Source organism: Gymnoscopelus braueri (assembly GCF_963280865.1).
Source record: "Gymnoscopelus braueri genome assembly, chromosome: 17".
In the NCBI taxonomy this organism is placed as follows: domain Eukaryota; kingdom Metazoa; phylum Chordata; class Actinopteri; order Myctophiformes; family Myctophidae; genus Gymnoscopelus; species Gymnoscopelus braueri.
The window spans coordinates 46,057,516-46,080,709 of NC_137617.1; the positions used below are offsets into that span (position 1 = coordinate 46,057,516).

General features: G+C 43.0%; 1 protein-coding gene across 1 annotated transcript; it reads left to right on the top strand.

The window, feature by feature from the left end:
• Positions 1–484: 484 nt before the first annotated feature.
• On the top strand, positions 485–22,843 carry LOC308105180 (uncharacterized protein; the record flags this gene model as incomplete). Its single annotated transcript, XM_080455816.1, has 7 exons — positions 485–492; positions 1,295–1,476; positions 2,866–2,973; positions 15,855–15,977; positions 16,987–17,112; positions 21,318–21,559; positions 22,583–22,843. The coding sequence occupies 7 exons, from the start codon at positions 485–487 to the stop codon at positions 22,841–22,843; spliced, it is 1,050 nt and encodes a 349-aa protein (XP_080311942.1).
• Between the last annotated feature and the right edge of the window lie 351 nt (positions 22,844–23,194).

Consider the following 23,194-nt stretch of genomic DNA (forward strand, 5'->3'; position numbering starts at 1 on the left):
TGTTTATAAACAAGTGGTTTTCAACCCTTTTCACATCAAGGTCCATTATTTATTCGGCATTTGAGCCACGGAACCACCGTTTGATGAGATTTAGACTCTCAGACCCAAAACTTAGAATATTTTGTTATTGTTGGATACGATTTTGTCCGCAATTCTATATGTATTGATGTTGGTACCAATAGGAGAGATAACAGGCAAACGTTGATCAAAAATAACAATTCTTCTACATTCTCTAATTGTGTAGACTTATTGTAAATTAAGTAAATGCAGATGTTTAACAATAATTTAACTCTTTGAGAGCGTAACATGGAACCAAATGGACCCATAAGGGTCCATTTGGTTTCATTTTACACTCAAGAGTTAATGATTTATAAGGGTCCATTTGGTTACCAGCTCTCCATCACTTAGCTGGGGACCACCTGGAACCCCCTCAAGGACCACTGGTGGTCCCCGGACCACTGGTTGAGAACCACTGTTATAAACGATGATGCTGTGGGGAAGTCATCTGTCGTAATGTCTTGATGCAATATGCATCATGCCTGACTGACCACAATGCAAGAATACACTGTTTTTATTATTTAATTTAACTAAAAGATTGAAATGTGATATTTTATGAGCCAACTGTTGAGTAAAACATTTTAGAAATGCTCATGCGTTTGTTATTAGCCTACAGTGTATGAAGCCTGATCTATAATGATAATCAGCTGGAGGTTGCAATGGCCTAGTAGTGGCTATATAGTGAAAAGTAAAGGGCTTACTTTGGGAGGAAAATATATATTGTTCAGTCCATCGAAGAACATTAACTGTATTGTTGCAACCTAAAAAGGTTTCTGTTTGGAAAGACAATTTACCAAATCAACTGCAAAGCCCCAAATGTTCCAAATGATATGAAAAGGCGTGATTTTCTGTATATGTATGTGTGTGTGTATACATATACAGATTTTGTGGCCAATACCCAATGTATCAAAACAAAAAAATCATACATTATTTGCAAAACAAATTGACCAATTTATTTAATTTTTTGTCAAAAGGCCTAATAAGCTCCCCAAATTGTTGTTGTTTTTTTGCGGTGGGCTTTACATGGTTAAATGGTTAAAGGTACTATTGGTATTATGGCATACATGACAATTATAAACCCTAAAACGAAGAACTTCTCTTTTTTTTTTAACTGAAGCTAATCCTAAAAACTAAACTAACAGAAGCAAACTAATGAAACACACATATTTGTAAAGTCAGTGAAAGGTGCTGTGTGGTTTTGTGTGGGTGTCAATAACACTGTGTTTTCCTGCTGCAGACGGCACAAGATGGGACACCCTGACACGCCCATCACCCCCACAGCCCTGACACGCCCACACCCTGACACGCCCATCACCCCCACAGCCCTGACACGCCCACACCCTGACACGCCCATCACCCCCACAGCCCTGCGGATGGACAGATGCAAGTCCAGCCGCCTGGAGCCCTACATACCAGACGGTAGGACGGACGGACACCACTGTGACTGTGATACTTTTAGATCAGTGTTTATAAAAACTGTTTTAAACCACTTGAACCCCAGTATACATATTCTGACATTAGCCACAAATAGCAGATCTACAAACTCACAAGATTTCAAGGGCTATTTTTGGCAAAGAGATTTTGTGTAGACGAAGGAAGAAGTACAGAGCCAACTCAGGTCCGGTTTACTAAGCCTAGAGCAGTGGTTCTCAAACTTTTTCATGTCAAGGACCCCAAATTGACACCTATTAGCCCCGCGGACCCCCATTTGAAAAGATATGCCAAGGACCCCCTTAAGAGAAGATTTGTACGGCTCCAGCAGTGATTTTCAACCATTTAAATTTCAAGGACCCCCAGTTTGACATGCATTAGGCTACGGACCCCCATGTAATGGCATTTCTATCTCTGGGTCCCCAATTTATATTGTAAAATCAATGTTAATTTAACTCAGAGAGTGTACAAATGGAACCAAATCCATTTGTACACTCTAAGTTACAGGCCCGTAAGGGTCCAGTTGGTTCCTAACTATCCGTCATTTAGCTGGGGACCCCCTGGAACTCGCTCAAGGACCCCCAGGGGTTCCCCGGACCCCACTTCAAGAACCAATGGCCTAGAGAGGGAGAGGGTTTCAAGGACCCCTGTAACTGAGCGAATACAAATCCATCTTTACACTCTCAGAGTTACTTATAGACCGTAATGATCCATTTAGAACCCCCCCGCCCTGGGGGTCCCTGGACCCCACTTTGAGAACCATTGTGTTTTAGATGGTTTTACAACAGAGGTCCTCAATCTGGGGTAAGGGGACCCTCCCAGGGGTCTTTATGGGGGTTCCGGATGGTCCCCATTCCATTTGTACATTCTCAGAGTTAAATACACACTGAGGATTTTATAGTGTAGATCAGGGTCTCTGAGATAAAACGCCATATCAAATGGGGGTCCATGTTCTAATGCATATCAAACTGGGGGTCCTTGAGATTAGAAAGGTTCAGAATCACACTGCAATCTATAAGTCTGTTTTAGTATAAGCATTAGTATGAGCTGTGCTTTTAAACAGTACAGTGAGCCACCTTGTGGACATTATATGTAATAACCACCAGTGTGTGTCTCTTCTATGATCTGAACAATGACAGTATGTGTATTTAACCAGTGTGTATCTCTTCTATGATCTGAACAATGACAGTATGTGTATTTAACCAGTGTGTATCTCTTCTATGATCTGAACAATGACAGTATGTGTATTTAACCAGTGTGTGTCTCTTCTATGATCTGAACAATGACAGTATGTGTATTTAACCAGTGTGTGTCTCTTCTATGATCTGAACAATGACAGTATGTGTATTTAACCAGTGTGTGTCTCTTCCTCCGCAGATGATCTGAACAATGCTTTAGGTTCCATCAGAGTCCTGGGCATCGAACTGATCGAACATGAACTCAAACCCCACCTGAACACAGTGTTGGCCATCATACAGGAGAAAAGTAAGTCACCTGAACACAGTGTTGACTATCATACAGGAGAAAAGTAAGTCACCTGAACACAGTGTTGGCCATCATACAGGAGAAAAGTAAGTCACCTGAACACAGTGTTGGCCATCATACAGGAGAAAAGTAAGTCACCTGAACACAGTGTTGACTATCATACAGGAGAAAAGTAAGTCACATTCCATTCAATTCAATTCAGTTCAATATTATCACAGTGCCAAATCCAAACAGTTTGTCTCAAGATACTTTTAGTTTTAGACATTAATTGTATTATTATTTAAAAAACTGAAAAAAATTATGAAAATAGCCGATCTAAAAACTGAAACAATTATGAAAATAGCCGATCTAAAAACTGAAAAAATTATGAAAATAGCCGATCTACAAGCTCAAACCTAGTTGCATTGTGGCACGTTGTGAGCTTGTAGATCTGGTATTTTCACAACTTTCTGTGAAACTCTTGCATGATGAAAGTAAGGCATTTGAAATATGGACATAGCTTTCTGCCCCGACTGCAACGATACGGAGCCGACGTAGTCACGTAGCAGAGGGGTTTCAGAGCCTGGAGACCAAAAGCCTAATATGGTCAAGGGGGGGATTAATTCCCCTTTAGGCTAGTGGTTAGGATGTTTGACCTTCCCATGTGGGGGGACCAGGGTTCAAATCCCACACAGAGACCCAGCGTTTCAAACGCCTCTGAGCAAACATTGTTTGGCTGCAGTGGCGAGGAAACACTCCGCTTTAACGGGAAGAATCATGGAGCAGAACCAGTCTCTGTAAGGTGGGATGGCCTGCCTTGACCCTGCCAGGGAGACAGACAGACAGACAAGACAGACAGACAGACAGACAGACTTTTTCATAGATAGATAGTTTGACTATCATCAGGTGTTTTGTTCATTTCAGACATTTAACCACTTAAACCTTCAGTACTTGATTTGCTCCTTTTCCCCCTCTACACCAAACCTCTTTGCCAAAAATAGCAGATCTACAAGCTCACAACGCCTCACGCTGCGAGGTGTTGTGGGCTTGTAGATCTGCTATTTTCGGCTAATGTTCCTCAGAATAGAGATGCTAGGGTGCAAGTGGTTAATGTAAAAAATGTATAAAAAATCCTATCACAAAGATTTGGCGGACCCCCTGTTGAAGAGCCCTGCTGTAGACGGTTGACGATTGTGCCACTTTACCAATACACGTGCAATAGTACTTCAAACCTATAGTGTTGATATAAACATGACTAAAGTCATCAACGGCATACAGCAAAAACAACATTAACCACATTAAACTCATTGAAAACACCTGTCCCTGGTTCTGGTGACTGTTATTGTCCTTCTATGAGGGGACGTCAATTTCCTTTTTTCATTAATTTTAATTGTTTTCATTTTTTGTTAAACTGAAAAAATAAAATAAAATAAAATAATCAATATTAAAAAAGGAGTTCATACTTCATTATGTATTCTACATAGTTGCTTTGTTTTTTGTCTCCCTGCTCTTCTATTGAGACTTTTAGATCATGTCAAAGGTCATGTCTCACCTAGACACAGGATCTGACATGAAGGTCAAGATTAAATGTATCCCCTGAGCAAGCAGGCAGGTTCTATTAGCTCAACGGTAAACATGTCAGCACTTTGAAACGTGTTCAAATCCGGGGTAGAAGAGAAAAGTTACATAGTGCAGCTGTAATAGAAGATAGATGTGTAAGCAAACAAACAAAAGAACATTAATCTACACAATGCTGATGATAGTGCTGAAGAACCTGTCTAAAAACCACTGGCTCTCAACCTGTGGGCTGGGGCCCTCTGGTGGGCCGTGAGGATATTGCAAGTGAGCCCACGTAAAAACACCAAGATTTTGATGATAATATAACATTGAAATTAAAAGAAATAATGTAAAAAAAAATGTTGGTCAGAGAGGTAGCGGGGAGCCTGGTTATTGAGGGCCATGTAGGTGGTGATGAGTATTTTGAAATGTATTCTGTGTTTTACTGGGAGCCAGTGAAGGTCGTGGAGGACTGCGGTGACGTGGTCTCTGAACCGGGTTCTGGTGAGGGGGGCAGCAGAGTTCATGTTGGGCACATTGTGGGCGGCAGTGGCTCAGGGGTAGAGTGGCCGGACGGGAACCATGAGGTTCCCAGTTCGATCCCGGGCTCCCCCGGAGTTAGTGTCGAAGTGTCCTTGAGCAAGACTGTAGAACCCCTAATTGCTCCCGATGAGCAGGTTGGTGCCTTGCATGGTTTCCTCCGCCATCGGTGTGTGAATGTGTGTGTGAATGGGTGACTGTAATGCACAATCTATATGTAAAGCACTTTGGATAAAAGCGCTATACAAATGCACCATTTACCGATGTTTCTTGAGAACTTTGAAGGTGGCACCGTGAAAGAGGCTATTGCAGTAGTCCAGTCTGGATGTGATGAAGGCATGGATGAGTGTCAATGCAGCAGTTTGGGATAGTGTGGGACTGTTAACCCATTGATACCTGTAACGCATCTGTGTCACTTTTGATTTCTTTGGCTATTTGAAAATAGCAGATATACAAGCTCATAGCGCGGCACCGAGTGCCGCGCTACGAGCTTGTAGATCTGCTATTTTTGAAAAATAGTGAAAAAAAAATGTTTAGATTTTTTTCCCCAAAAATTTCTAGGATTTAGAATTTTTTAAAGAATCGCCTCAGGTCTTAATGGGTTAAAAGGTCCTACCACCCACACCAAACGGTCATCCGCTGGACCGGGTATGCGCCACTGGTACACCTGCCTCCCATCTGCAGCTGTATCCGACCACCATGACATTCTCTTCACCGTTCCTGGTTCCCTGGCCAGGCAGTGCCCACAAAATACCATCCTGTTTAGAAACAGTGTATCGGGCCTATCTGACCTGATGGAGAGGAGACCCACGTGGACTCGGTTTCCCCCTGATACCATGGTGGATGACGTGGTAGCCCACGACAATGCTGGCTCAGCTTTGCCTCTCTTGCCCCCCCCATAAACCCTGGACTGTCTCCTTCCTTTGTGTAGCCGACTGTCGGTGTCAGCTCTCAGGTGCATTCAGCAACATCTTTCCACACATTCCAACCGACTGATCTCCTGACTTAATTCGACTGCCAGTCTGTAGTAATCTGTAGTAGTCTGTATGGTGGAGAACTGCCTTTTACAAGGAAGCTCTTTCCCGGACACAATACTACTCTCTTAATTGCACTCGACAAAACCACCCCAGAAAGTTGCTCTCCATCAACCGATTAACTCCGTCCCTCACAGCTCTCTCCTGGTTCCAGTCGTATCTCTCCAGCAGGAAACTGATGGTCAACTAGACGCGTCGCAATTCAGGGCAATTGCAGAGTGTGGTTGCACCGACGCTAGTCGCGGGTCGCTGCCGCCGGGACTCGAGGAATACGCTGGGAGGAATACCGTCGGAGGCTGTGCCAATTACATTGTCACGTAACTCCTTAGATCACTTGCGTTTCATTTTGAGAGGATTGATCCCCCCAAAATAAGGTTTTTGCATCAAACGGTTACATTCTGAGCATTTGTGGCGCCCCCTATGGATCAAAGTGGAAATTATTTTGGGGATTTGTTGAGTAAACCACCCTCGACATGTGATTCAAATTTTGGATCGATTGGACGTTTTGTTTGTGATTTTTGGCAATTTTGATAAAACGGGCCCCTCCCACTAACTTCGGAAGCCAATTACGGACGAACGGTAAGGACTATCAAAATGCCGTTTGGATATATTTATCGCATGGGTCCAGAGATCATGTGTACCGATTTTTGTTAGATTTGGACAAAATATATGGGAGGAGGAGCTAAAAGTGTGTTTTGAAGAAAATTCAAAATGGCGGAAAATCTATCCTGACGCAAATGGGCGTGGCCTATATGGGGAGATGCGTCGTGACCCAAGGAATCCAGCGGAAAAGAAATTTTGATTTTACGACCTACGGTTCAAGAGTTATAGGCCAAAACGTAAAGGGGGCTGTTATAGCGCCACCATGTGGCCGATTAGTGTAATTATTTTTTCAATAATTTTGAACTAAATTATGAACCTCCCCTCCAAATCTGGTAACTCTAGCTCTTACGATTTCTGAGAAAAAAATACTTGAATTTGAGTTTTTGCACTTTTTCATTGAAGCGGATGGGGAAATTTAATGCACTAATAAATCAATATCAATTAAACTATTTAACCAATCTCTTAGCAAAATACAAGCGCACGATTCCCGGTCAAGACGGTCATTTTGACATATGGCACGAAATTGGGGAATAAAAACTGTGGGAGGAGATGCAGTTTGAAATATTGTTTATTAACATTGTTCAAGAACAATGTTAATACTAGAATTGTCGCAATTCAGGGCAATTGCAAAGTGTGGTTGCGCCGACGCAAGTCGCGGGTCGCGGCCGCCGGGCTCTAGGAATACGCTGGGAGGAATACCGTCGGAGGCTGCGGCAATTACATTGTCACGTCACTCCTGAGATCACTTGCGTTTCATTTTGAGAGGATTGAACCCCCCAAAAATCATGTTTTTGCATCAAACGGTTACGTTTTGTGCATTTGTGGCGCCCCCTATGGGTCAAAATGGAAATTATTTTGGGGATTCGTTGAGTAAACCACCCTTGACATTTGATTCAAATTTGGGATTGAGCGGACGTTTCGTTCGTGATTTCTAGCATTTTTTGTAAAACGGGCCCCTCCCACTAACTTTGGAAGCCATTTACGGACGAACGGTAAGGACTATCAAAATGCCGTTTGGATATGTTCATCGCATGGGCCCAGAGATCATGTGTACCGATTTTTGTGAAATTTGGACAAAATATGTGGGAAAAGGTGCAAAAAGTGTGTTTTGAAGAAAATTCAAAATGGCGGAAAATCTATCGTGACGCAAATGGCGTGGCCTATATGGGGAGATGCGTCGTGACCCAAGGAATCCAGGTGAAAAGAAATTTAGATTTTACGACCTACGGTTCAAGAGTTATAGGCCAAAACGTAAAGGGGGCTGTTATAGCGCCACCATGTGGCCGAATGGTGTGATCATTTTTTAAATAATTTCGGACTAAATTATAAACCTTCCCTCCAAATCTGGTAACTCTAGCTCTTACGGTTTCTGAGAAAAAAATACTTGAATTTGAGTTTTTTCACTTTTCCATTAAAGCGGATGGGGAAATTTAATGCACTAATAAATCAATATCAATTAAACTATTTAACCAATCTCTTAGCAAAATACAAGCGCACGATTCCAGATCAAGACGGTCATTTTGACATATGGCACGACATTGGGGAATAAAAACTGTGGGAGGAGATGCGGTCTAAAGTATTGTTTATCTAGAAAGACCCTGAAATAAAGTGTATCAACAACAATAGTCTGGTTGCCCTGTTAGGGCAACCACACTAACTAGACGCGTCGCAATTATGGGAAATTGCAAAGTGTGGTTGCGCCGTCGCCGGTCGCAGGTTGCCGCCGCCCGGACTTGAGGAATATGCTTGGAGGAATACCGTCGGAGGTCGCGTGACGTGCCATTCGAATTTGGTGCTGATTGGATCCTGTGTTCGTGATACATGGCGTTTTGATTTGAAGAAATAGGCCCCTCCCACTAAAATAAATAAGCCCCTCCCACAAATGTAGCGGGCCAATGACATCGTCATGTCACTCCTGAGATCACCTGCTTTTCAATTTGAGAGGAGTGATCCCCCCAAAAATCATGTTTTTGCATCAAACGGTTACGTTTTGCAGAGTTGTGGCGCCCCCTATGGCTCAAAGTGGAAATGCTTTGGGGGATTTGTTGAGTAAACCACACTTGACATTCAAATTTGGGATTGACTGGACGTTTCGTTCGTGATTTGTGTTTTTTTTTGTAAAACGGGCCCCTCCCGCTAACTTTGGAAGCCATTTACGGACGAACGGTAAGGACTATCAAAATGCCGTTTGGATATCTTTATCGCATGGGTCCATAGATCACGTGTACCGATTTGTGTGAGATTTGGACAAAATTTTAAGGAAAAGGAGCAATAAGTGTGTTTTGAAGAAAATTCAAAATGGCGGAAAATATATCCTGACGCGAATGGGCGTGGCCTATATGGGGGTCATGACCCAAGGAATCTAGGGAAAAAGAAATTTTGATTTTACGACCTACGGTTCAAGAGTTATAGGCCAAAAGGTAAAGTGGGCTGTTATAGCGCCACCATGTGGCCGACTGGTGTGATTATTTTTTAAATAATTTTGCAATAAACTATTAACCTCCCCTCCAAGTCATGTAACTCTAGCCCTTATGGTTTCCGAGAAAAAAATACTTGAATGGGAGTTTTTGCAATTCCCATTAAAGTGGATGGGGAAATTTAATGCACTAATAAATCAATATCAAAAAATCTATCCAGACGCAAATGGGCGTGGCCTATATGGGGAGTTGCGTAATGACCCAAGGAATCCAGGGAAAATAAATTTTGATTTTACGACATACGGTTCAAGAGTTATAGGCCAAAACGTAAAGGGGAATGTTATAGCGCCACCATGTGGCCGATTGGTGTAATTATTTTTACAATAATTTTGCACTAAATATTGAACCTACCCACCAAATCTTGTAACTCTAGCCCTTACGGTCTTTGAGAAAAAAATACTTGAAATTGAGTTTTTTCACTTTTCCATTAAAGCGGATGGGGAAATTTAATGCACTAATAAATCAATATCAATTAAACTATTTAACCAATCTCTTAGCAAAATACAAGCGCACGATTCCAGGTCAAGGCGGTCATTTTGACATATGGCACTAAATTGGGGAATAAAAACTGTGGGAGGAGTAGCAGTTTGAAATATTGTTTATATAGAATAATAAAGTTCATCAAGTACTATAGTCTGGTTGCCCTGTTAGGGCAACCACACTAACTAGACGCGTCGCAATTCAGGGCAATTGCAGAGTGTGGTTGCGCCGACGCGAGTCGCGGGTCGCTGCCGCCGGGACTCGAGGAATACGCTGGGAGGAATACCGTCGGAGGCTGAGCCAATTACATTGTCACGTAACTCCTGAGATCACTTGCGTTTCATTTTGAGAGGATTGATCCCCCCAACCCCTCCCACTAAATAAATAGGCCCCTCCTACAAATGTAGCGGGCCAATGACATCGTCCTGTAACTCCTGAGATCACCTGCTTTTCATTTTGAGAGGAGTGATCCCCCCAAAAATCATGTTTTTGCATCAAACGGTTACGTTTTGCGCAGTTGTGGCGCCCCCTATGGATCAAAGTGGAAATGCTTTTGGGGATTTGTTGAGTAAACCACCCTTGACATGTGATTCAAATTTGGGATTGACTGGAGGTTTCGTTCGTGATTTGTGGGCTTTTTTGTAAAATGGGCCCCTCCCTCTAACTTTGGAAGCCATTTACGGACGAACGGTATGGACTATCAAAATTCTGTTTCACTCCAGATTTTCGCATAGGTCCAGAGACCATGTGTACCGATTTTTGTGAAATTTGGAGAAAATATGTGGGAGGAGGAGCTAAAAGTGTGTTTTGAAGAAAATTCAAAATGGCGGAAAATCTATCCTGACGCAAATGGGCGTGGCCTATATGGGGAGTTGCGTCATGACCCAAGGAATCTAGGGGGAAAATGATTTTTATTCTAGGACCTACGGTTCAAAAGTTATAGGCCAAAAACGTAAAGTGGGCTGTTATAGCGCCACCATGAGGCCGACTGGTGTAATGTGTTTTTTAAATAATTTCGGACTAAATCATGAACCTCCCCACCAAATCTGGTAACTCTAGCTCTTACAGTTTCAGAGAAAAAAATACTTGAATTTGAGTTTTTTCACTTTTTCATTAAAGTGGATGGGGAAATTTAATGCACTAATAAATCAATATCAATAAAACTATGCAACCAATCTCCTAGCAAAATACAAGCACACGATTCCCGGTGAAGCCGGTCATTTTGACATATGACACTAAATTGGGAAAAATAAACTGTGGGCTGTGATACGGTTAGAAATATTGTTTATCTATAAATAAAGAAAGAATAAAGTTTCTGTAAAACAATAGTCTGGTTGCCCATTCGGGCAACCACACTAATTACCATCAGTGGCTCTAGTTCTTCCCCAGCCCTATAGTCAATCATGGCGTAGCCTCGGAAACCCATGCTTTTTTTTTTGTTACAAAAGAAAAAAAGCCTGGGGGAGCCATGCAGGAACGATGGTCTTAGGACCTTGTTATCTCCTAACCAATCAGAGTACAGAGGGGCGTCGCTCTAAATTTGGTGACGTCAGCGTGCTCCGTGCACAGGCCGGGGGGGAGGGGAGGGGAGGCGGGGACATAGATTGGTGAAGCAATAGGAAGCCCCGCACAAATCCGGGCGGCTGTGTTTGGATCCGCCCTTCAAGACCATCGATTGAGCTCGTTGCCTCAGGCTAATCATGGCGTGCCTCAGGGCTGCTTCCATTCGTCCGTCCTCTATTGTCTCTATAACTAGTATCTCCCCATCTCCAGAAATCTGCAACCTATATGTCATCTTTGACTCCCCCCTATCCGTCTAGTCACACCTTAAATCCATCGCGAAATCCGCCTTCTACCACCTAAAAAAAAGTATCCTCACTCTCAGACTCCGTGGCCGAGACCCTCAAACGTTTTGGAGACAGAGCCTTCATTGTGGCAGCCGCAGCCCCCCACCCGCGGGGACTTTTTCCCAGCAGAGATTTGCAACTTATTTTAAGTTCACCAAGGCTTTGAACTGCTAGTTTTGTTTTGTTTTCTTTATTTTGGTGTAAAGCCTCTTCTTGCGTTTCTTGAAAGGCACTAAAGTTATTTTTATTATTATTATTATTGTTATTATATTATGATTATTATTATTTTCATTATTATTATTATTATTTTAGTAGGAGTAATATTAATGTTAAGAAATGGTATGGTCCCACTTTAGGGGTGTCTGAAATTGTATTACAAGATTCTTCAATGTGTGGATATGGGAAATATAATTTTTGAATATCACAGGTAGGAAGGATATATAAATACTTTAACCCTTACCTGTTATTTTTTAACTCTTTTGGTGGGACCCAAGTGTTAATTAAGCAGGGGGGTCAGTACTCCCCAACCCCCCCCATGATTTGAACCATGCCTGGGGGCGGTACAATATTGCCCAAGTTTCCCATTCTGACCGAGCTGCTCATACACAAAACCTTCTGCATCTCCTGAATGGCCTGGTTGTACTTCTTGTCCAGCTCCGTCTTCTCCACCTTGGTGACGTTGTACACCTGCAGCAGCTCCTGGTGCGCCGCCTCCATCTTTTTCCCCTCTTTCGCCGCGTCCTTTATGCGCCCTCGGAGGTTCGCCATCTTGGTCATCTCGCCCTCGTAGGTGTGCACCCGCCTCTGGAACCCGCGGTCCTCCTCGTCGGCTTTGGCCTGCAGCTTCCTGATCTCCGCCGAAAGGCCCTTGTTCTGCTCCGCCACTTCCGCCATCTTCTCCTCCCTCTGCTTGGCCTCGTTCCTCATGTGTTGCAGCTGCTCCGCCAGCTCAAACACCGTTTGATGTTTGAAGATGTTATACTGGTCCCTGACCTCCCTGAACTCCCCCAGCATGAAGTCGATGCGGAGGTTAAACTGCTCCTCCAACCATATGACCTCCCGCCTCCTCCGGAGGTCCTGCTCCCGCTCTCTCATGAGCTCCTTCTTCTTGCACTTGTCGTCCGTGTCGCTGACCAGCTCCGCAAACTTCCGTCGCAGGTCGTCTCTCTCCTCGTCGTGCTCGAGCTGCAGCTCCTTTTCCAGCGCCTCGCAGGCGAGGTGCTGCTCCTTGCGCTCCACCTTCAGCTCCTGGATGCAGCTCCGCAGCTGCTCCTCCAGCTCGCGGAACTCCCTCTGCTTGCGGTCGGCGGTGTGCGCGAACCTGGCCCGCTCCTCGCCGACGGTGCTCCGGTGGTCGACGTTCAGCTGATCGATCCGCCGGTTGTACTCGTCGATCAGCACCTGGTGGCGCAGTTCCTCCTCCTCGATCTCCGCCTCCTTCCTCCTCAGGAGATCTTTGGAGACCTTTATTCTGGACTTCTCCCACAGCTCGGAGTCCCTGTCCCGCCACAGCTGCACGTGGTTCCTCTCCTTCTTGGTTTTGCGCAGCTCGACTTTAAGCTGCGCAATCTGCTCCTCCACGGGGGCCGGAGGAGGCCCAGACTTCTTTTTGGGTGACATGGCGAAATATAGCTTAAAACTATTATTACTGTTACTATTATTATATTATCATATTGTTATTGGAGCCTGGATCTGCCCAATTGTCCTTGCCACAGAGACGGGGAGACCCCTGTGACTGAACAAACACCCTATATGGCAATGGTTACTATCAGAATATTGACCAGCAGGTCAAAACCTCGTGTCAGATCCTGTGTCTATAACAATGGTCTTCTCAAAAATGCTTGCCCAGGGCGAGGGGCGACATCAGATCCCTCTCTCTTATATTTAATGTCTTGAGACGGCGTGTCGTGACTTGTAAGAAAATGATTGAAATTGAAGTTTATATATTTTGTGGCGTTACGTCACGTAGAGCACTAAACCCAAATATGGACTTCTGAGGAGACTATATGGTGGAGGGCGTGGTAAGCACAGCAGGGGCGGGGATAGCAAAATGTGGAATGCTGCCCTGACACCATCCATTAAAACAGTGGTTCTTAACCTTTTCAGGCCGCGACCCCCCCAAAATAATCATATTTGAACTGCTGACAAGCAGTTGAAATTGTAGGGATTAGTTTGACTCTGTTCCACAGATAAATATTGTGAAAATAGCAGATCTACAAGCTCGAGGCGTTGTGAGCTATTTCTGGAAACGGTTTGAAAATGTGTGTAACATTTTGAGGAGAGGAGAGAGGGAGAGGATGCGATGTGACCTCGTAGATCTTCTATTTCTTAAATAGTTTTTTCATTTATGGAATTTCTTTGATTTCTTATTTATTTATTTATGAAATTACAATTTCAGTTAAAATGTTTTTAATCCTAATAATATGTTATCTATAATTACATCTGTGTATCTGTGTTTCTGAAAGAGATCAATTACTCAGCTCTATCTAAGCTTTATTTACTTAGACATTAAACTTAAAGGACCACTTCTCCCATTTTCAACCCATCTTCGTATAATTGGTCCTGACCTCACTAATGCTCATTATAATAATACAATTTTAGTCTAGTTCAGTGGTTCTCAAACTTTTTCATGTCAAGGACCCCCAAATTGACCCCCCAAATGGACCCCCATTTGAAAAGATATGCCAGGAAGATTATCTTTTACGGCTCTAGCAGTGATTCTCAACCATTTTAATTTCAAGGACCCCCAGTTTGACATGCATTAGGCTGCGGACCCCCATGTAATGGCATTTGTATCTCTGGGACCCCAATTCATATTGTAAAATCAATGTTAATTTAACTCAGAGTGTACAAATGGAACCAAATGGACCCCGCTAGGGTCCATTTGGTTCCATTTGTACACTCTCAGAGTTACAGACCCATAAGGGTCCATTTGGTTCCTATCCATCATTTAGCTGGGGACCCCCTGGAACCCCCTCAAGTACTACTGGTACTTTGAGAACCACTGGTCTAGTTGGTCTGTGTCTCAGAGGAAGGCTGTGGACACATAGACATATAAAGGTAGACGCCTCCCTCCACTCTGGGGCGTCTGTATCTGCGGGCGCCATTTTTGGGTGGGCAAACTATGCCTATCAAAGTGACTACTGGCCAATCACAGCACGTCTTTTCTGGGACTTGGCAGAATCTAGTTGTATTAAAAAAATCACACCCAGTGTTTTGGAAGCTCACTTCCAAAAAAAAGGATTTTGGGAAGTGCATAATCCTATTTATTGGTTGTTAATGTCATCATGTGTCTCGCTAGCCAATCACAGTGCTGAATAGAGTCAGCCAATAGAGTCAGCCAATCACAGTACAGGAAAGTGGGCCAAGTGGGCCAATCACAGTGCAGGAAACTAATACTAATGAGGTGTCCCAACCCCACGTATAGGGGCGGCTACACCGCCCACAAATATAACAGGATATATTTTTTGGGGTGCCAGTAGTCACTTTGAGTGGCAGCGTGCCTTCCCGAAAAATGTTTTAAAAAACTACTTTTTTTCACTGACGAAAACAAAATAAAAACGAAATAAAAACTAAGCTACGATGACTAAAACTAAGACTAAAGTTTTAGACTAAATACTAAATATATTGACAATAAAACTAGACTGAAATGTTAGTGAGGGAGTGGAGAAGAGATCCAGTAGAACTAAAAGACAAGTCATTTTATGTTTGGTTGTGCTCGGGTGTTGTGCTCTGAAAATAGCAGATTTACCAGCTGTGTGAGCTTGTAGATCGGCTATTTTCAGCATGCAACCAAGTGTAAAATCAGCCATTACGATAAAAAAAGTAGGCGGGTATCTGAACTGTCCACAGCCCTCCTCTGAGACACAGGCCGAGTTGGGGGAAAACATTGTACCATTTTATAATGAGCGTTAGTGAGGACCAATTTATATGAAGAGGGGTAGAAAATGGGTGAAATGGTCCTTTAATGAAACCAAATGGACCCTTACGGGTCCATTTGGTTTCATTGTACGCTCTCAAGAGTTAAATTATTGATAAACATCTGCATTACTTAATTCACAAGAAGTAACACAATTAGAGAATGTAAAGCAATTGTTATTTTGATCAACGTTTGCCTGTTATCTCTCCTATGGTACCAACAATACAGCATGGACGGAATTGTGGACAAAATCGTATCCAACAATAACAAAAATATTCTACGTTTTGGGTCTGAGAGGCTAAATCTCATCAAATGGTGGTTCCGTGGCTCAAATGCCAAAAAAAAAGATGGACCTTGATGTGAAAAAGGTTGAAAACCACTGATTTAAGCTCCATCAACATGCAGTGGGTGCATTTACACATTGTGTCATTCCTCCTGTGTCCAGGGAAAGGCGCTGCTGAACAGGTGGTGTTGAGTGGTATCCTGCCCATCCTGGCTCTCCCCCTGAAGAAGAGAGGACCTCTGACACTGCTGTCAGTTAGACTGGTGGCTGAACTGGCCAGGGAGCGTAAGTTACACATATTTACCCATTTTTCAAAAAATAAAAAATAAAATCATGAACATTTTTGCAAATCTTTGAATATATATATATATATTTTAACATTTGTAACTCAAATCTTTGCTTCTCTGGGTCCCTGGAACCAAATATTTTGAGATGGGGGTCCGTGACCAAATTTCTAAATCCTAACGGTATGTTTTTCTATATCAGTGGTGCTTTTCCATTTGAAGGACCCCCAAAATGATATGTATTTGGCCGCGGACCCCCATCTCAAAATATGTTGTTCCAGGGACCCCCCAGAAGCAAATATTGGAGTTTAAAAAAAATCGCTTCAGCTCATAGCGTGGCACTCGGTGCCACGCTATGAGCTTGTAGATCTGCTATTTTTGAATAGCCAAATACATCTTAAAACCATTAAAGGGACATTTCGCCGATTTTGAATCAAACCCCTATTTTTATCTAGGTCTAGGACCCATAAACATGATCCTGGTGTGTTTTTTGTGTTTTTATCCATATCCTCAGAGACTATGAGTCATTTGACTCATAGTCTCTTTATCTCACCTTATTTCCTGACCACAATGTAGACCACACCCCCACGCAGCCTCCCCTCCCCACAAGGAAGGGCAGTGCCCCAAAGCACTATGGTCATAGTAGTAATGCAGCAGTCCAGTCAAACCCCAGTCAAACACACAGACTTCTATATTTTTCTGGCCATAGGTTGCAAATTTCAAATTTTGCTACTGTTATCTACTACAAATATGATTAACATGTGTGACTGTAAGTTCTTCCAGGGGTGAAATGCTCCTTTAATGGACTGTGTACATTCTGTACAGTCACTGCCTCTCTTCTCCACCCTAACCCTTTGTTTACCTGTGTTTACGTGTGTGTGTGTGTGTGTGTGTGTGTGTGTGTGTGTGTGTGTGTGTGTGTGTGTGTGTGTGTGTGTGTGTGTGTGTGTGTGTGTGTGTGTGTGTGTGTGTGTGTGTGTGTGTGTGTGCGCGCGTGTGTGTGTGTGTAGCTGTGGTGTGTAAGGGCTTTGGTGAAGCAGGCCTGGTGGCCGCTCTCGTCTCCGTGCTGACCAACACTGACCAGGAGCTGCTCCTCTACGCGGCCCGGGCCATCTCACGCATGTCCTACGAGAGCTGTGAGTTATACACAACCTTTTATTACCAGTGGTGTAAAAAGTACTACATGTTTTTACTTAAGTAAAAAGTATCGATACTGCAATGTGGAAATACTCTGTTTTACTTGAGTAAAAGTACAAAAGTATTGGTATCAAAATGTACTTCAAGTACCAAAAGTAAAAGTACTCGCTATGCAGAATGTCCCATTTCAAGTTTTCAAATGTATACAATTTTTTTGAAAATAGCAGATCTACAAGCTCACAATGCGTCGTATCGCGACGCATTGTGAGCTTTTGGTTCGGCTATTTTCAAATGGCCAAAATGTATATAGGGCTGAAGTGGTTAATGCATGTTTTATAATAATCTAAATCTACAAAGCAACTAGTAACTAAAGTTTTCAAATAAATGTAGTGGAGTAAAAGTACAATATTTGGGTCCGAGATGTAGTGGAGTAGAAGTAAAAGTATCGGAAATTGTAAATACTCAAGTAAAGTACAAATACCTCAAAATTGTACTTAAGTACAAATACCTCAAAATTGTTAAGTACAGTACTTAACCTAGGGTAGGTACCCTCACAAAAACATGCAGTAATCCTGGTCACTATACTGCCTCCCCCTGGCCAGCCGGGGCGCCTGATGGAGGGGAAGGGAACTGGTTGGAATAACGTGTTCCTTCCACGCGCTACATCCAACCAGGGAAACTCTCCCCTGTCAGGTGACAAGAAGGTCAGTTGGCTCTCATGCATTGAAGGAGGCATGAGCTCGGCCCTGGCCTCCCTAGGTTGGCAGAGGGAAGGTAGTGCCCAGGATTACATAGACAATTGGCACTGGGTGTAAAAAATAGGGTTACAAAATCATGGGATAAAAATTTAAAGTACAGTATATAATAAGTACAGTACTTAAGTAAATGTACTTAGTTACTTTCCACCACTGTTTATTACACACATTCTCCACAGACGTTTACCGCGGCACAAGGACTTTTCCACATGGGCACAAACGTAACGCATACAGAGAGACAGACGGTTACAGCGGAGCGGCAGTGGCTCAGGGTTAAGAGTGGCCGGTTAGAGCGGCCGGATGGCAACCGGTTTGATCCCGGGTTGGGGGAGCCCAGAGTTAGTGTCGAAGTGTCCTTGAGCAAGACGCCGAACCCCTAATTGCTCCCGGTGAGCAGCTTGGTGCCTTGCATGGTTTCCTCCGCCATCGGTGTGTGAATGTGTGTGTGAATGGGTGAATGTAATGCACGATCTATATAATTGGATAAAAGCGCATATAAATGCACCATTTATCATTTATTTTTACCATTTACAACGGGTATAACTGGTATTGCACAACAGGGTGGGGCATGCATTCCCTATTTGCATCGTTCCCAACTTGCATCGTTCCCAGGCTAGGACCAACGGGTCTTTTGAATACAATTTCATGTAGTTTTAGTCACATTATAGTCATCTGAAATGTTTTAGATTTAGTCTAGTTTTAGTCAACCAAATATCATAAGATTTTAGACGACTAAATCTACAGTTGATTTAGTAGACAAAAAATGCCAGATTTTACACTTAATAAATTAATTATTATTAATAATAATAATACATTTTATTTGTAACGCACTTTATATTTGAAGCAAATCTCAAAGTGCTACAGGATTAAAAAGAAAAAAAAGAAAGATAAAACAACAATAATAATAAAACAGTGAAATGAATAAACTTCAAATCAAGTCAGCAGGTACAGTAGAAGTTTAAAAAGATAAAACAACTACATCTCTATCTAAGCAAATGCCTTGTTAAAAAGGAAGGTTTTTAGGCCCTTTTTAAAAGTGTCAATCGACTGTGGTGCTCTCAGATGGTCCGGGAGGGCATTCCACAGTCGAGGAGCAGCTGAGCAGATGATTGCATCATGCTGAAAATAGCCGATCTACAAGCTTGTAAATCTGCTATTTTCACAGCGCAACACCCGAGCGCTACCAACACCCGAGCGCTACCAAACATAAGCTTGTAGATCGCCTATTTCCAACAAAAAAAAGTATTTTGAATACAATTTCATTTAGTTTTAGTCATATTATAGTCATCTGAAATGTTTTAGATTTAGTCTAGTTTTAGTCGACCAAATATCATAAGATTTCAGACGACTAAATCTACAGTTGATTTAGTAGACAAAAAATGCCAGATTTTACACTTGATTGCATCATGCTGAAAATAGCCGATCTACAAGCTTGTAGATCTGCTATTTTCAGAGCACCGAGCACTACCAACACCCGAGCGCTACCAAACATAGCATGACTTGTCTTTTAGTTCTACTGGATCTCTTCTCCACTAGTTCCCTCACTAACATCTTAGCTAGTTTTTATTTGTTGATGATATTGTCAGTATATTTAGTCTTAGTTTTATTCATCATATATAGCTTAGTTTTTATTTAGTTGTTTAGTTTTCATCAGTGAAAAAAAGGTAGTCGACGAAACATTTTTCCCTCATAGTTTTAGTCGACGAAAATGAACGCTGCTTCAGATATGGCGTCCTTTACATAATTCCCCAGAGGCGCGCAAACGTGTTTGAAAGTGACAGCTCCCTCCTCGGGCAACACAGTGGATTGTCTATCAAGTGGTTCCAACATAACAAATGCCTCCATTATGATGATGTGAATGAATAATGCAGCGTTTTCCTCCGTTCCTCTGATCTGCCATTCTGACAGAACAGCTGCTGCTGACCCACTTCCACTGTTTAAAAGTTTAATACCAGTATTAACCCATTCAATCCGGGAACGGATCTATGTCATTTTAGATTTGAGCTATTCTTTTTCTACTTTGGGCTATTCAAAAATAGCAGATCTACAAGCTCATAGCGCGGCACCGAGTGCCGCGCTATGAGCTTATAGATCTGCTATTTTTGTTTTAATCTTTAACATTTTGTGCAAATCTTTGAATATATATTTTTTAAAGTGAACACTTGTAACTGCTTCTGGAGAGTCCCTGGAACTAAATATTTGACAAATGTTTGCTTTAAAAAATTATATATTCAAAGATTTGCACACATTTTCACGATAACAAAAAGTAGATCTACAAGCTCTTAGCACGGCACTCTGTGCCGCGCATGAGCTTGTATATCTGCTATTTTTGAATAGCCCCAAATAAATCAAAAAATGACACAGACACGTTCCCGGTCTTAATGGGTTAAATATGAAGATCCAACACACTTTCTAATAACCTGTTTCTCTGTTCTGTCTCTCTTTCATGCTTTCATGTCTTTCTCTTTGTCCTCCCCCCTCCCCCCCCCACTCTCTGCCTCTGTCTCTTTCTCTCGACCCCCCCCCCCCCTCAATCCATCTCTCCCCCCCCCCCCCCCGTCTCTCTCAATTCAATTTCAATTCAAAGTGTCTTCATTGGCATGAGAAGTCATGCGTGTTCACTGCCAAAGCAAAAGTGGAACAAAACAGTCAAAACTAAATGGTGTATGTTCAGTTAAATGGGATTAAATGACTGTGTAAACAGAGCTGTGTTACATTAGGAGAACTAGCTTACAAAACCATAAGAATTGTGAATTGAGAATATAAACTTTTGAAACTAATATTCAATGTTTTGCATCCACTTGTTATGAAATCTGTGAGACAATTTTTCAAATGTATGTAAAGTTGTGCACAATTTTCTGTCACTCTCTCTCACACACACACACACACACTCACTCACACACTCTCACACTCACTCACTCTCACACTCTCACACTCTCTCACTCACTCACACTCACTCACTCACTCACTCACTCACTCACACACACTCTCACACTCTCTCACTCACTCACACTCACTCACTCACTCACTCACTCACTCACTCACTCACTCACTCACTCACACACACACACTCTCACACTCACTCACACACTCTCACACTCACTCACTCACTCACACACTCTCACACTCTCTCTCACTCACTCTCTCACTCTCTCACTCTCTCACTCACTCACACTCTCACACTCACTCACACACTCTCACACTCACTCACTCACTCACACACTCTCACACTCTCTCTCACTCACTCACTCACTCTCTCACTCTCTCACTCACTCACACTCTCACACTCACTCACACACTCTCACACTCACTCACTCACTCACACACTCTCACACTCTCTCTCTCTCACTCTCTCTCTCTCTCTCTCACTCACTCACTCACTCACTCACTCACTCACTCACTCACTCACTCACTCACTCACTCTCTCTCTCTCTCTCTCCATCTCTCAGCCATCCAACAGGAGCAGCTCCTGCGCAGAGGGGCGGTGCCTCGCCTCATCGGCGTCCTGCTCCGTTTCCCCGACAACGGCGCCCTGGAGGCGGCGTGTCTGCTGGCCCTGTGCAACCTGGGCGACATGGGCGAGGCCGAGGAGGCGGGGCTCGTGTGGCAGAGGGGCGTGTCCCCGCCGCCCCAGGAGCTGGTGTTCCGCGGGGGGCCTCCTCCGGGGCGCGCGTGCGGCTTCGGCTCGTCTGTGAGAGAAAAAAATATACATCATATTTTAACTTTTTCAAATGAACGCCCTACTTGACCACACTACAGCGTCACACAAAAGCATCAAAAGTAGCATATCTACATGAAATCTTTGAATATATATATATTTTAAAGCGAACATTTTTAACTCAAATCTTTGCTTCTGGGGGGTCCCTGGGACAACATATGTAGAGATGGGGGGTCCGTGGAGTTAAAAATGTTCGCTTAAAAAAATATATATATCCACACATAATATTTGCACACATTTTCAGGCGATTCTTAAAAAAAATCTAAATCCTAGCAGTTTTTGGAAAAAAATCAAAAAAAAATCTTTTTCAAGATTTTTCAAAAATAGCAGATCTACAAGTTCATAGCGCGGCACTCGGTGCCGCGCTATGAGCTTGTATATCTGCTATTTTTGAATAGCCAAAGACTTCTAAAGTGACACAGATGCGTTCCGGGTCTTAACACATTCCCTGCCAGAGGGTTTTTTTTATTTTACTTCCCCCAGTGCCAGTGTTTAAAATTTTTTTTTTAAGGAGCCGAGATACAGGATTTTAAAGTAATAAGTTAACCAAGGAGTGAATGGAGCTAGAAATCTTTGGATCGTGATATCTCTGGTTCTGTGTGGATAAATTGAAAAACGGTTATACTCGTGGATGGATTTTTTTGGCAGTAAACGGGTGTATTTTTCATCAACGGTTATACTCGTGATTGGCAGGTAAAGTGTGGGTTAAAAAAGAAAATAGCAGATCTACAAGCTCATAGCGTGGCACTATGAGCTTGTATATCTGCTATTTTTGAATAGCCAAAGTGTAAGATAACTGAAGAGAGAGAAGGGTACCAGTACAAATCATTGTACTTGTACTGTAATGTAGCTAAGTTACATGTATATCCCTACAAGTACAGTCAATTTAGAAGCGTAAACAAGTTGTACCAAGATGTGAATATAGGGAAGTTTTGGACATACGAGGTTTTCAACCCGACAACAACGATAATCACGTAACATTTGTCCCTGTACCAGGTGACCATGGTGCGTATCTCCCAGTGGGCGCCGCGGCAGTACGCCGCCAGCATCGAGGTGTTCCAGCGATGCCCCTCCTCCCTCTGGAAGCTCCACGCCAACAGGCAGGCGGCGCTGCTGCCCTTCCCCTTCCTGACGTCGTCCAGCGGACCGGGCGGGTCAGGGTGGGGCAGCCTGGTCAAGGTGATGAGGTTCTCCAACCCCAACGTTCCTCGTAGCACCCGGAGCTTCAGAACGCGGGTGTTCCACACTTTCATATGAACTACACAGGGGAGCAACACTAGAGGGAGCGCCACTGATCTCATTACCCCCAGATTTGGCACAAACATGTGGATGAATTCATTCTACTATTATGCCACCAAAATGTGGAATGCCCTACCACCCACCAGCCATCAAAAAGTGTGACTCCCTCCTTACCCTCCTTCAAAACTGCCATAAAAGAGCCACCTGTCTGCAATTTATAACTGGACAAGTCCTCCAGCTTGCCACCAACAATGACCCCCCACTGTGTTTCTGTAAATATACTTGCTCTTAGTATTTATTTTATAGTATTGTATGTCTTTATATGTCTTGATTTATATACCTTGTACTGTTCCTTCATACTCCCATACA